This window comes from Nicotiana sylvestris, chromosome 3, assembly GCF_000393655.2.
Source record: "Nicotiana sylvestris chromosome 3, ASM39365v2, whole genome shotgun sequence".
Classification (NCBI taxonomy): Eukaryota; Viridiplantae; Streptophyta; class Magnoliopsida; order Solanales; family Solanaceae; genus Nicotiana; species Nicotiana sylvestris.
Genome location: NC_091059.1, coordinates 70836109 through 70850312, shown reverse-complemented (window position 1 = coordinate 70850312; position 14204 = coordinate 70836109). Strand labels below are relative to the sequence as shown.

The following is a 14204-nucleotide window of genomic DNA, read 5'->3' as shown; positions in this document are numbered from 1 at the left end:
GTGTGGTTGCTGTTGCAATCTCAAACCACAAAAGAGGAGTAAGATTTTGAGCAGTTTCAGATTGTTACTTCTGCAGGGGTACGTGATAAAATCTACTAGCATTGCTACACGAAAGCTAGAAACATAACCGTACTAAAGTTTCAATCACTTACAAAAGCCAACACACGAGGGAGTACGTGGGAGCAAGGTGACTCAGAAAATTCATACAAGGGAAAGGATTAAAGTTGAAACAGTAGTATAGTATCACATTAAGAAATTGAAATATGTGATATAAAGTAATTTTTGAACGCTTTGGTTAAATCTTCCCTCATGATATGGGATACAAAAGTTCATACATCACTAGTTTTCCCACCCTATTTGAGCAGTACAATTAATTGAACTCTTGCCTCCCTTTAGCTCCCTATACTAAATTATACAAATTTATTATAATTAAATGATAAATTAGTCTGAGAATTTATATTAATTAGTTATGATTTAGTAATAACCATATTTAAGTGACATAATTTTGCCATCTATTTATTGATTTTGGATAAATAATTTGTGAAGATAGAGTGTTTACCTAATTTTCTACGTTTTCAATAATTAGAAATAAAAAAAACAAAACAAACATGCGGAACGGAGAATAGTGAAAGCGGACCAACGACGGGACCCATGTGGGAACTAATGAAGAGGAGACGGAAGGCGTCACGATTTTGAGAAACTTGGCCAACCCAATTAGAGGTTGACATTACATGACAAAGACAATAAATAACCAAGCAGAAAGGGATCCAGTAAGCATTTCAAGATTCCGAAATTATTTTCTTGTTTATTCTGTTGGCGGGTCCTCTCGAAATTAGGCAGAGCTGGCTCCGATTGAATTAGCTTCAGCTGAGAAGCAATTGGAGCTGGCGTTCGACGACGGCATAATTAGGGATGGGGCGGAGGAGGAGAACATCTTGCTCTTGGCCGGACGGGAGAATGAGATAGTTGAAATGGGAAACGATAACCCTTCTCGGAAAGAAAATGTGGACGATCAATACCCTGTTCATACCGCCCACCAAGTCAGCAACGGTCTCTTACGCTTTTCCAATTTTCAATTTCATTTACTTGAAGTCCTTATTCTGCTTTCTTATATTGTCGAATAATTGTTACTATTTGAATTGATGACAGAAAATTCCATTGACCCATTGTTTTTCGGCTGGCCCATTTGAATCTTTAAATTCCTTGACTTCTCACCTCAATAAGCTCTTCATCTTTTTGGTGTTGGATACATTGTTTTATTTGATCCTTTTAAATGAACTTTTCCCTTTCCTTTTAATGTGGGTACTCTATCTATGAGAATTTAATTTGTTCCATACCTACAGTATTTGGTTAAATTCCTCTTTCATTCAATTGTGACAAGTGATCAGAAATGATTAACTTTTCCATTCTGTTCATTGAAAAGTTAAGAAGAAGTCATTTCCTTGATCTGTTGTACTTTAGTTGATAAAGTAACCTGTCTTTTGCTGCAATTGTATCATTGATATCATTGCTGTTAACTCGTTGTAGTTTTGGTGCATCATGGTGTTAACATGGAGGGCCTTGTATTGACAGTTTATTTTTTTTTTGTTAAATGATCTTTCTGAATATGATTTGATGAATAAAGGATGACAATTACAAATTGAGGCCATTGATCTATTGATTTTCAGCTGGCACATTGCAACTTTAAGTTACTTGACTTCTCGCCTCAGTAATTTCTGTATGAACAGCACCTCACGCTATATTTGTAAAGTTGTCATTAATATTCAGTATACATGATCATTTGTAGAATCCACATAAAGCTCACTTAATAAAGATCTAATAGAACAGACTTACATTTGACTTGGGTGCTTTTGTCCAGTTACTTGCATGAATTAAGAAAGCTGAATTAAATGAGAAATTTATCGTGTTTATGCGTTTTCCAACTTTTTCCCTCTTTCAATTGGCTAAATTAATCCATTTGTATACTCTATCTATATGAATTTAATTTGTTACATAACTATAAAGCATCTGTTTGGATTCCAAATTTATTCAATTTTGACAAGTGAAGAGAAAGAATGAGCCGTTTGGACAACTTTTGGGAAAAGGTTATTGATAATCTTTTCAAAGAAAAAGTTTGTGCAAAAATGAGACGTGGTTGGATATTGGTAGTTTTATTTAAAAGACCTGAGAATGTTTTATGAGTAGAAGCAGAACCTTTATTTGAAAAACACCTCAAATCCTTTCTTCAAAAAGACAGTTTTTTTTTTCTGAAAAGAAAACCTTAAATAAAAAAGTTTTTGAAAAATATATTGCAAGATCTCAAAAAGAATTTCATGGAAAAACTCCACCTTTGTTTTCCATTCTGTCCCTTGAAAAATTAAGAAAAGAGTACTTCTGTGATGTGTTATGATATTTATAAAAGAACCTGTTTTTTTTTGTTTTTTCTGTATCTCTGATCTCTGTTGGTTTTTTTCTGTAACTCTATCATTGGCATCAATGCTGCTGACTCATTGGAATTTTGCGTTTCCTTTTTTTTTTTTGGCAGATTCATGGTTTCAGGTAGGAATTCTTCTCAGCATGGGTGTCAACAGTGCATACGCGCTAGGATATTCTGGCACAATCATGGTTCCTCTAGGTTGGATAGGTGGTGTAGTTGGTCTAATTTTATCGACAATGGTATCATTATACGCAAGTATTCTTACTGCTAAACTCCATGAAGTTGGGGGAAAGAGGCATATCAGATATAGGGACCTTGCAGGATATTTATATGGTACAAATAATAAAGGAAACACATCAACTGATGTGCAGGCATCAGACATCATTCTTTTTATTTCTTGATCAATTATTTGTTTGAATAAAATTGAGCTTGCTTTGTTACTGCAGGAAGGACAGCATACTTGCTTGTCTGGGCATTACAATATGCGAATCTCGTCTTGATAAATATTGGATATATTATCATGGCTGGTTCAGCATTGAAGGTCAGATATATTCTTTTCCTGTCCTCCAAACCTTCATTTCTTATTTATTCGATGAGACACGTTAGCAGAACCATTAGCATTCCCCTCTACCCTTGCCAAAGGAAAGAGAAAGATTATACAGAGAAAAAGAAAGGCCAAGAAGGGGGGTAAGGAGTTGCCAGATAAAGATGATTAATAACTGAGTCTTTTTACATTTTCGGTTTTGTGATGTTGGCTTGACTTATTGTTTAGTTCTTCTGCTGCAAATATTTGTTTGCTTGGTAGATTTTGACAGTATGATTACTTTATGTACCTTTGTTTGTTGAGAAGGTAGCATATCTGTGTATATATATATATATATATATATAAACTGGAGCTACACAAAGCAGTGTAGTCCCACATAATTACAAGGTGGAATACAAACTGACGCCCAAATCCTTTACATCTACAAATAATCTAGCACCTCAAAAATAGACTCAGCATCCTTTAAGTATTCTCGTTTACGCCAAAAATAAAAAAGGACTAAACAATTCGTCTTCATCTTCTGCAAGGAACTGTTATTGCCTTCAAAACATCTGCGTTTTCTCTCCTTCCAGATTGTCCACCAAATACAAGGTGGGACAATCCTCCATCTCTCTTTTTGGCTGGAAAGGCTGCCATCTGTATTCCAACATGCTAGCACATCTAGGATACTCCTTTGTGTATCTTTTGTGAATACAATATCTAAACTAACCTTTCTTAGTACATACTCTTTTGACTTGATTGCCATGCCAGGCCTTCTATCTTCTCTTTAGTGATGACCATCAGCTGAAGCTGCCACATTTCATAGCGATCGCTGGATTTGCATGCGTGCCTTTTGCCATTGCGACACCCCATTTGTCAGCACTAAGGGTTTGGCTGGGGGTTTCATCATTATGCTTGCTACTGTATCTCTGTATAGCATTTGTGTTGTCTCTTGAAGATGGTATGCTACTTCCTCTCTTTAATGTTTAACTAGCCAGCATAGTGCATTGTATGCTTGTGCCATAGTTGGTATTGATTTAATAATTTATCAAAATGAGCACAACATCACCCTCATGAATTGTGCATAATATTACTGCCCATATAGGCAAAATAATAACAACAACCCAGTGAAATCCCACTAGTGGGGTTTGGGGAGGGTAGTGAGTACGCAGACCTTACCCCTACCCCGAAGGGATAGAGAGGCTGTTTCCGAAAGACCCTCGGCTCAAGAGAACAAAAAGACAAAGGTAGACAATGTTAGTATCACCACATAAATCATAAGAAAATCATAAGAAAAATAGGAACAACATGAAATCCGGAAGAAAGATGCAAAGCAAAACCAATAGATAGTAAATAGGTCCTGCACTGAAAATACAGCATTGACACTAGCTATCTTAGACAAAAACCCTACCAGACTAGTCTCACACAGGTATTAGTAAGGCAAGACTAACTACCTCCTAACCTAAAACCTTAATGCTCGACCTTCACAACTTCCTATCAAGTGTCATGTCCTCGGAAATTTGAAGGCTTGCCATATCATGTCTGATCACCTCTCCCCAATATTTCTTAGGCCGCCCTATACCTCTTCTCGTTTCCTCCACAACTAGCCGCTCACACCTCCTTACCGGAGCATCTGGGCTTCTCCTCTGAACATGCCCGAACCATCTGAGTCTTGCTTCCCGCATCTTGTCATCAATTGGAGCTACGTGCACCTTCTCCCGAATATCATCATTCCTAATCTTATCCATCCTAGTGTGCCCACACATTCACCTTAACATCCTCATTTCTGCTACTTTCATCTTCTGGATATGTGAGTTCTTAACAGGCCAACACTCAGCCCCATACATCATTGTCGGTCTAACCACCGCTTTATAGAACTTACCTTTGAGAATCGGTGGCACTCTCTTATCACACATGACTCCAGACGCTAACCTCCACTTCATCCATCCTACCCCAATACGATGCGTGACATCCTCGTCGATCTCCCCTCCCCCCTGGATAACCGACCCAAGGTACTTGAAGCTGCCTCTACTTGGGATGACCTGCGATTCAAGCCTCACATCCACGCCCACTTCCCCCGGCTCAGCACTGAACTTACACTCCAGGTATTCCGTCTTCGTCCTGCTCAGCTTGAAACCCTTAGACTCAAGAGCCTGTCTCCAAACCTCCAGCCTCTCGTTAAGTCCGGCTCGCGACTCATCAATCAAAACTATGTCATCAGCGAATAGCATACACCATAGCACCTCCCCTTGAATATGGTGCGTCAACGTGTCCATCACTAAGGCGAATAAGAACGGACTGAGTGCAGAACTTTGGTGTAACCCCATTACGACCGGAAAATGGTCAGAGTCTCCTCCTACTGTCCTCACCTGAGTCTTAGCCCCATCGTACATGTCCTTAATCGCTATAATGTACAGGACAGGCACACCTTTTGCCTCCAAGTATCTCCAGAGAACTTCTCTAGGAACCTTGTCATACGCTTTCTGTAGGTCAATAAACACCATGTGCAGATCCTTCTTCCTCTGTCTATACAATTCCACCAACCTCCGGACAAGGTGTATAGCTTCTGTAGTAGAACGACTCGGCATGAATCCGAACTGGTTTTCGGATATAGACACTGTCATCCTCACCCTCGCTTCAACCACCCTCTCCCACACTTTCATGGTATGACTTAGTAATTTAATACCCCTATAGTTGTTACAACTCTGGATATCACCTTTGTTCTTATACAATGGAACTACCGTACTCCACCTCCACTCCTTCGGCATCCTCTTTGCCTTATAAATAACATTAAACAACCCAGTCAATCACTCCAAACCTGCTCTCCCCACACCCTTCCAAAATTCCACCGGAATCTCGTCTGGCCCGGTCGCTCTACCCCTGCTCATCTTACGTATAGCTCCTACGACCTCCTCAACCTTGATACACCCGTAGTACCCAAAGTCACGGTGACTCTCGGATTGTTCCAATTCGCCTAGCACAATATCCCGATCCCCTTCTTCGTTCAGAAGTTTATGAAAGTAAGTATCCATGGTTTGTTTGAAAGTTCAGTGCAATGTTGTGTCCCGATATCAAATGTCACCAGTATGTGAAATATACATGGAAAGACATCTAGGTTTACCAGTGTAGCTTGTTCCTGCCTTTCTGGTGATTTTGTTTCTGCTCGAGATTTCTTGTAAAGTGATTTGAAAATCCAAAAATCTCTTCAAACGAAATATGCTTTCTCAAAATATTAGAAGAGTTCATTATAAGCACTTAACTCGGGAAGTAATAATTATACACTAAAAGAATTCGTCCCTTGTTTTCTTTGTCACATTTCTCCTTAGTCAACAACATTCTTAGTTGTCTTAATCTTCAGAAAGCTGTCATATGGTAGTAAAGACATCATATTCACTTCCACGGTATCATTATATGAGGGGAAGATTTCGCTGGAGAATGCATCCTATTTGTTTGCCTGGTATTTCATACAAGCACATTGATAGCTTCCTTGATGAGCATCTCGAGAACCATGCGGAATTGGAAATTTGTAGTGTTTAGAATTATGGGAAGCAATTAAACTATTAAAAGAATAATATCTTTCTTCCTCTTATCAAAAAAAAAAAAAGAATAATATCTTTCTTCCTGAGCCAAATGGAGGAAAATATGAACTTCTTCTTCTCCTTGTATTTCTCTTTTCATTTTCTCGTTCTTCCCAAAGCATCTAGAGTTTTCATCCTGGCCAGTTGAATGTACTAGAGCTTCTTTTATCAGTTTACTTGAATTTTCTTGCAGTATTAGCACCCTATTTAGACTTCTGTTTGGGCCTGAACTAGTGCATGATGATGAATGATTTTTCATGACATGCATATCCTTGAGATATGGAAGCGTCATAACAGTGTCTGGATAGATGGTTCTTTTGGCCTTCACTGGAATGGTAAGGATGTAGGTTGCCTTTCATTAACTTGCCATTGGATTGATTTCTAGCAACTTTAATTTAAACAGCTTTATTATGTTATATTTAGTTTTCCCAAGCACTTTTTCTTTTCTTTTACTTGAGCCGGTAAATTTTTTCCCATGTTACAGGTATGAAGGCTCCTCCGAGGGACTACAGCATTCCAGGATCAGAAGTAAACAGGATCTTTGCAACTATTGGTGCGGTTGGGAACCTCGTTTTTGCATTTAACACGGGAATGATACCAGAGATACAGGTCAGAAAATAAAACCGTGAACTTATGTGATCAGGCCATCCTTTGTTATGACTTTAAAGCAAGTAATAAATTAACCTCCTTCCAATCATCTTACTTGATTTATGTTTCTATTTCCCATCTCAGTTACATCCCTGAAATTTCTACCAGTGGTTGCAGGGGTAATATCTAGTTGATACACTGAACTCGTATTCTCCCAGTTTGCTCATTATCAGCGTGGATGGACTTCTACCCACATGTAATCAGGGTAGGGGTGTTTATCCGATGTCTCTGTCTTTTAATTACATTACTTCTTAGATTAAACTAGCTGACCCAATAGACCAATCAATTCAACATGATTACCTTTCCATTTTTAACTTCCATCTCTAAGACCTCATTTGCTGATTGACTGATACAGTCATTTGAAATAAAGTAAAAAATTTCAGAATTTGCTCCAAGAAAGGCAACTCACTTGTTTTGCCAGAGAGAAAAGCTGTTGGTTACTCTTGCACTTGTTCGGCATCTTTTTAATTAGTTTTGTTCACCCTGTTGCAGTTAATACAATATCTTTGAATCCGTCTTGTTACAGGCTACAGTCAGACCACCTGTAATTGAGAACATGTTGAAAGCTCTGTTCTTTCAGTTCACAGTGGGAGTTGTGCCCTTGCATGCTGTTACTTCTATAGGTTATTGGGCTTATGGATCTAGCGCTTCGTCCTATTTACTGAACAATGTTCATGGTCCAGTTTGGTTGAAGGGCGTTGCTCACATGTCTGCTTTCATACAATCGATCATCACTTTGCATGTAATCATCGCCCTTCACTTTGATTTGAGATGTCGTTCTAATCATTTTCTCGTTACAGTTGATTACTTGTCCTTGGAGATGTAAATCCCTCCAAGCTTCCATGTCTTCTAATCTTGTCTTCTGATCTTAGTGTTGCTTTTGCTGCTACTTACAGATATTTGCAAGTCCGACATATGAGTTTCTGGATACGGCATATGGAATCAAAGGAAGTGCTTTGGCTCCTCGTAACATTGCATTCAGACTGGTTGTTAGAGGAGGTTACCTTGTCTTGACCACTTTCCTGTCGGCTTTGCTGTCTTTCCTGGGAGACTTCATGAGCCTCACTGGCGCAATAAGCACATTTCCACTCACATTCGTACTCCCAAACCACATGTACCTTATTGCAAGGAAAAATAAGTTGTCTAGCTTACAGAAGAGTTGACATTGGTTAAACTGTCTTCTTTGGTTGTATATCAGCTGCTGCATTTGTAGCTGCCCTAAAGCTTATTGTTGTAAAGACTCAAACATTCCATTTTTTAGCTGATATATAGTTTTCCTTAGTTGGGTTTCAATTTTTATTTTATCTGATAGCAACTTAACATTAGTATTAGTTGAATAATGCACTTGTTTTCAGTCATTTCCCCGTGATAATCTGATTAGAATTCAAGCGATTAATAATCAGGTTTAGTGAATCTTGTGGTGCCGGGTAATAATATCCATTTGCAGGCACATTGTTGAATTAGAAAATTTTAAGTGAGACGTGGAGAAGATGTGGTTCCAATTCTTGCCCTTTGATCCTAGTATCATTTCCACTTAGCTTAAGAGATGGCTTTGCGCTCATAGCCTGGCAGATCAGAAAGACTTATACAGGGCTCCAAGCCTCTAATGTATTGTAACGATCCGGCCGGTCGCTTTGAGAGTAATAGCCTGATCTCCTATTTTCTGCTTTTCCGGTATCTGTTTTTACTTATGTGACTTGCCGGGAGGTTTTGTTTTTTTGGTTTCGGAGTGTTTTGGGAAACTTAGTCCCTAAACGGAAGCTTAAGCCTTAGGATTATGACCGTAGTCAGCACTGTATGAAGACGACTCCGGAATAGAGTTTCGTCGGTTTCGTTAGCTCCGATGGATGATTTTGGGCTCAGGGGCATATCCGGATTGTGTTTTAGAGGTTTGTAGCTGATTTAGGCTTAAAATGGCAAAAGTCGATTTTTTGGTGATTTTGACCGGTAGTTGACTTTTTGATATCGGGGCCGGATTCCGACTCCAGAAGTTGGAGTAGGTCCGTAATATTGAACATGACTTGCGTGCAAAATTTGAGGTCAATCGGTGTGGTTTGATAGGTTTCCGCATCGGTTTTAGAAATTTGAAGTTTCAAGTTCATTAAGTTTGGATTGGAGGATGATTCGAGTTTTTGGCGTTGTTTGCTATGATTTGAGGGCTCGACTAAGTTTGTATGGTATTTTAGGACTTGTTGGTACATTTGGTTGAGGTCCGGGGGACCTCGGGTGTGTTTCAGATGCTCAACAGATTGAAATTTGGACTTATGCAATTGCTGAAGATTTCTGGTTGCTGGTGTTTTCACACCTGCGATTGGGGGACCGCATGTGCGGGATCGCACGTGTGTAGAGGCCAGACGCAGAAGCGGGTTTGGAATGTTGGTCAGGGGTTGCAGGTGCGAGTGAATTCTGCATCTGCGATGGCCGCAAATGCGCTAGAGGAACCGCATGCGCGGAGGAAGACCGCAGAAGTGGACCACTATCTGCTGGTGGACACATGCAGGTAAGGCTACCTTATCGCAGATGCAGACCCAGGGGAGTTAAGTTAAGTCCGCACCTGCGATGGAATTTTTGCAGGTGCGGCATCGCAGGTGCGATTATAGGTCCGTATATATGAAATCGTTGGGCAGAAAAGGGCCAAGTTCGAGGGTTTTATCCCATTTTCAATTTTGGGACTTTGAGAGCTCAGATTGGGCGATTATTTGAGGGATTTTCAGAGAAAGCTTTTGAGTAACGATTCTTAACTCCTTTATAGTTATATTCCACTAATCTATGGTTGATTTCATCATTTAATTAAGGATTGTGGTTGAGAAATTTGGGGGAAAATGGTAGAAGTTCTTCAACTAAGAATTTGGGTTTTGATTGGGATTTTTATATCGGATTTGGATAATTTTGGTACGAGTGAACTCGTGAGTGAATGGGTGTTCATATTTTGTGACTTTTACCCGATTCCGAGACGTGGCCCCGGCGAGGCTTTTTAGGGCGATTTTCGAATTTCTTATTAAATTCTTGATTTCATTAATTAGATTAGTCTATTATAGTTGTATTTATGATATGTAATTGCTTTTGGCTAAATTTGGGCCATTCGAAGTCGGATATTCATGGAAAAGGCATTGTTACCGATTGATTGACCTTGTTCGAGGTAAGTGGCTTGCCTAACCTTGTATAAGGGGAATCTCCCCTTAGGATTTGGTACTGTTATGATATGTGAGCGCCGTGTACGTGAAGTGACGAGTGCGTACATGGGCTAGTTGTTGTAAAACTTCATTTTTCACTAAGTAATAACCTGTTTCGCTTTAATTGAGTTATACTAGCATGTGTAATTATCCCGTTTAGCCTAGAGTAACATGTCTACGTGTCTTAAATGTTTATCTGAACTCTGTTCAGCATGCTTAGTGGATTCCCTCCTCCTTGACTTGCACTTAGTCTAACTGTAGGATTTAGTGTTGTAGCTATTATTTCCATTGTTTAAGCTATGTATTTACTTTGGGATTTCGGAATGGTAATCCGGGAGATCCCCCTGCATATTACTTTGGGACTACGAGACGGTATTTTGGGAGATCCCCCCTGTATATTTACTTTTGGACTACGAGACGGTATCTCGGGAGATTCCCTTGCACATTTACTTTTGGGGCTACGAGACGGTATCTCAGGAGATCCCCTGTTGTTATACCTGTATACTATACTGTTATATTTCTATGATTTCCTCCTTGTTAAATTTCAATCCTTATTACACTGCGATATTTCGTTCTGTCTTATTCTATATATATATATACATACCAGTAGGGCTCTGACCTGACCTCATCATTACTCGACCGAGGTTAGACTTGGCACTTACTGGGTACCGTTGTGGTGTACTCATGCTACTCTTCTGCATATGTTTTCGTGTGCAGATCTAAGTACTTCTTACCAGCCACGTCATCAGTGAGCAGCGACAGTTGGAGACTTCAAGGTATATTTGCCGCGTTCGCAGACCTCGGAGTCCCCCTTTTATTTTTCCCTATGTCCATTACCTTATGTACTTCTTTGTTAGTTTCCGATGTATAGAGACACTAGATTTCCTTCTGTAGTTTGTGACTCATGATGTTCCGGGTTTTGGGAACATTGTGTAGTATTGAGGAGTTGGTTATTATACATGCCGAGCAGCATGGTTGTCAATTTTGTTATTACTATTACAGTTAGTTTTTAAATTTATGTTTCATTTCAATATTCCGCAAATGTTAGGCTTACCTAGTCGTAGAGACTAGGTGCTGTCACGACGTCTTACAGAGGGAAAATTGGGTCGTGACAAGTTGATATCATATCTTTAGGTTCATAGGTGTCGTGAGTCACAAGCCGTTTATTTAGAGTCTCGTCGGATCGGTACAGAGATGTCTTTACTTATCTTCGGGAGGCTATGGAACTATTAGGAAGGTTAAACTTCTTTGATTTCCTTGTCGTGCGAAAATTTGTTGATTTCAAAATTCTAAACTTCTGTCTTCTATTCTCTCACAGATGGTGAGGACACGTACGACTGGAGATGACCAGGCACCCGCGCCCCCTGCTAGATCCTCCAGAGGCCGGGGCCGGGGTATAGGCTGAGGACGTCCACGTGGTATAGCCAGAGCACCTACACGAGCTGCCACCGAGGAGCCACCACTAGCTCCAGTTAGAGCGCAGGCACCTGAGATGCCTACTACTACTGCACCAACTCTTCAGGAGGCCCTTGCACAGTTCATGAGCATGTCACTCTAGCTCAGGCAAGGTTGATTCCCCTTGCTCCTTCCATATCTCAGTTTGGGGGATGAGCACAGACTCCCGCTGGCCGCACCCCAGAATTGTGGGTTCAGGTCGACCAGATCCCAGATGTTATAACGGAGCTACCTGTAGCCCCAGTTCAGCCCGAGGGTAGGGCAGCAGTTTCTGAGGAGGAGCAACATAGGCTAGAGAGGTACAAGAACTACCACCCTCCTACTTTCAGTGGCCTAGCATCAGAGGATGCTCAGTGATTTCTGGAGGATTGCCACCGTATCCTCCGTACTATGGGCATAACAGAGTCAAGCGGGGTTTCTTTCATTATGTTTCAGCTTAGAGGAGCAGCCTATCAGTGGTGGCGTGCTTATGAGTTGGACAGTCCGGCTGAGGCAGCTTCACTTACATGGGTCAGTTCTCGGATATTTGTTTAGGGAGTACATTCCCCAGAGCCTTAGAGTATGTAGTTCGTTTAAGTGATTTGGCTAGACATGTACCGGCCTTGGTTTCTACAGTTCGAGAGAGGGTCTGACGGTTTATTGAGGGACTCCACAGCATCAGGACTAGCATGGTCCGGGAGTTAGAGATGGATATTTCATACCAGCAGGTTGTGAGTATTGCTAGAAGAGTAGAGGGCATGCTTTCTCGGGAGATAGAGGAGAGAGAGGCCAAGAGGTCTCAAAAGGCTGGTTCTTATTCTGGTGCTCGTGCCCTAGCTGCAGTTTGACATGGTAGGGACTATGTGAGTCGCCCTGTTCATTCAACTCTTCCAGCTGCCAGTGGTATTCCGGTTACTCCTAGGCCCCAGGAGCCTAATTATGTACATCCCGTATCTAGTGTGCCTCCTGCACGAGGTGCTTTTAGCGGTCAGTCCAGCAGACCTGGCCCGAGCCAACCACAACAGCCACGCCCTCCCAAAGCTTGTTTTGAGTGTGGCGACACTCGCCATATGGTGAGGGATTGCCCCAGGCTTAGGAGGGGTGCACCTCCACAAACTTCTCAGGCACCACGTGCTCCACAAGGTCCCCAGGTTATGTGTAATGACTCGCCAGTTGTTTCGAGAGTTGTAGCCCTGTTCCCCAATCATACCGGGTTAGTTGGTTTGAGTCCAGAGTGATTTCAGAATGAATTGAGACACTCAGTCTCTTATTTAAAAGCTTAAGTTGGAAAAGTTGACCGGATATTGACTTATGCGTCAACGACCTCGGATTTGAATTTTGATTGTTCCGTTAGCTCTGTTAGGTTATTTTGGCCTTAGGAGCGCTTCCTGATTGTGTTTTGGAGGTCCGTAGTAGAATTAGGCTTGAAATGTCGAAAATGAGAATTTTGGGAAGTTTGACCAAGAGTGGACTTTATGATATCGGGGTCGGATTGGATTTTCGGAAGTTGGAATAGTTCTGTGGTGTCATTTATGACTTGTGTGCAAAATTTGAGGTCAATCGGATGTGGTTTGATATGTTTTGACGTCGTTTGTAGAATTCAAAAATTTCAAAGTTCATTAGGCTTGAATCTATGTGTAATTCGTATTTTGATGTTGTTTGAGGTGATTTGAGGATTAGACTAAGTTCCTATGATGTTTTGGGACTTGTTGGTATGGGGGAGGTCTTGAGGGCCTCGGGTGAGTTTCGGGTGGTTAACGGAGTATTTTTGGACTTTTGTTGATGGCTGATAGCTGCTGGTACTTTTCATCTAGTTTCCTGTTTCGCGAACGCGAGAGGACGGTCGCGTTTGCGAAGGGTTAATGTGAGCTGGGAAATTTTGTTCTTCGCGTTCGCGAAGAAGAGGACGCGAACGCGAAGGTATGGTCTGAATGTGCATCGCAAATGTGGAAGAGGGGTCGCGTTCGCGAAGAGCTATGGAGGCAGCTGGGGACCCCAGGTCATTGGTCTATGCGTTCGCGAGGCGTGGATCGCGTTCGCGATGAGTAGAGCTGGTAAAGCTTCGCATTCACGAAACATTGGCCACGTTCGCAAATAGTTAAACTGGGAGTCAATCATTTTGGTCTACGTGAACGCGAGAGGATTGACGCGTTCGCGAAGAAGGAAATCTGGGCAACAATATTTAATTTCATAAACGAGGGTTTGAACCCATTCTTCATATTTTGAGCTAGAGACCATGGATTTGGGTGATTCTTGAAGGGATTTTTGTGAAATTGATTGGGGTAAGTGATTCTTAGTTGGTTTTGGCTAAATCCCATGATTATGTTTTTAATTTCATCATCTAATTTGTGATTTGGGGTAAAAAATTGGGGAAGAAGAGGAAGTGTTCTTGAGTTAGATATTTGAGGTTTTTAATGGGATTTTGTGAACGT

General features: G+C 41.0%; 1 protein-coding gene across 1 annotated transcript; it reads left to right on the top strand.

Annotated features, from left to right (window-relative positions):
* Window positions 1-656: 656 nt before the first annotated feature.
* On the top strand, window positions 657-8458 carry LOC104226808 (proline transporter 1-like). Its single transcript, XM_070170810.1, has 7 exons — window positions 657-1050; window positions 2525-2749; window positions 2863-2957; window positions 3711-3900; window positions 7002-7126; window positions 7692-7907; window positions 8062-8458. Exons 1-7 carry the CDS (start codon window positions 972-974, stop codon window positions 8326-8328), a joined length of 1197 nt encoding a protein of 398 aa, XP_070026911.1. The 5' UTR covers window positions 657-971; the 3' UTR covers window positions 8329-8458.
* Window positions 8459-14204: the final 5746 nt, after the last annotated feature.

What these genes read in the sequence shown, in the direction of transcription:
- LOC104226808 (XM_070170810.1), top strand. Translation starts at nt 972, where the DNA reads ATGGGAAACGATAACCCTTCTCGGAAAGAAAATGTGGACGATCAATAC. An exon ending in CGCCCACCAAGTCAGCAACG is followed by an intron (nt 1,051 to 2,524) that starts GTCTCTTACGCT and finishes TTTTTTTGGCAG; the next exon opens with ATTCATGGTTTCAGGTAGGA. An exon ending in TGGCTGGTTCAGCATTGAAG is followed by an intron (nt 2,958 to 3,710) that starts GTCAGATATATT and finishes TTGCCATGCCAG; the next exon opens with GCCTTCTATCTTCTCTTTAG.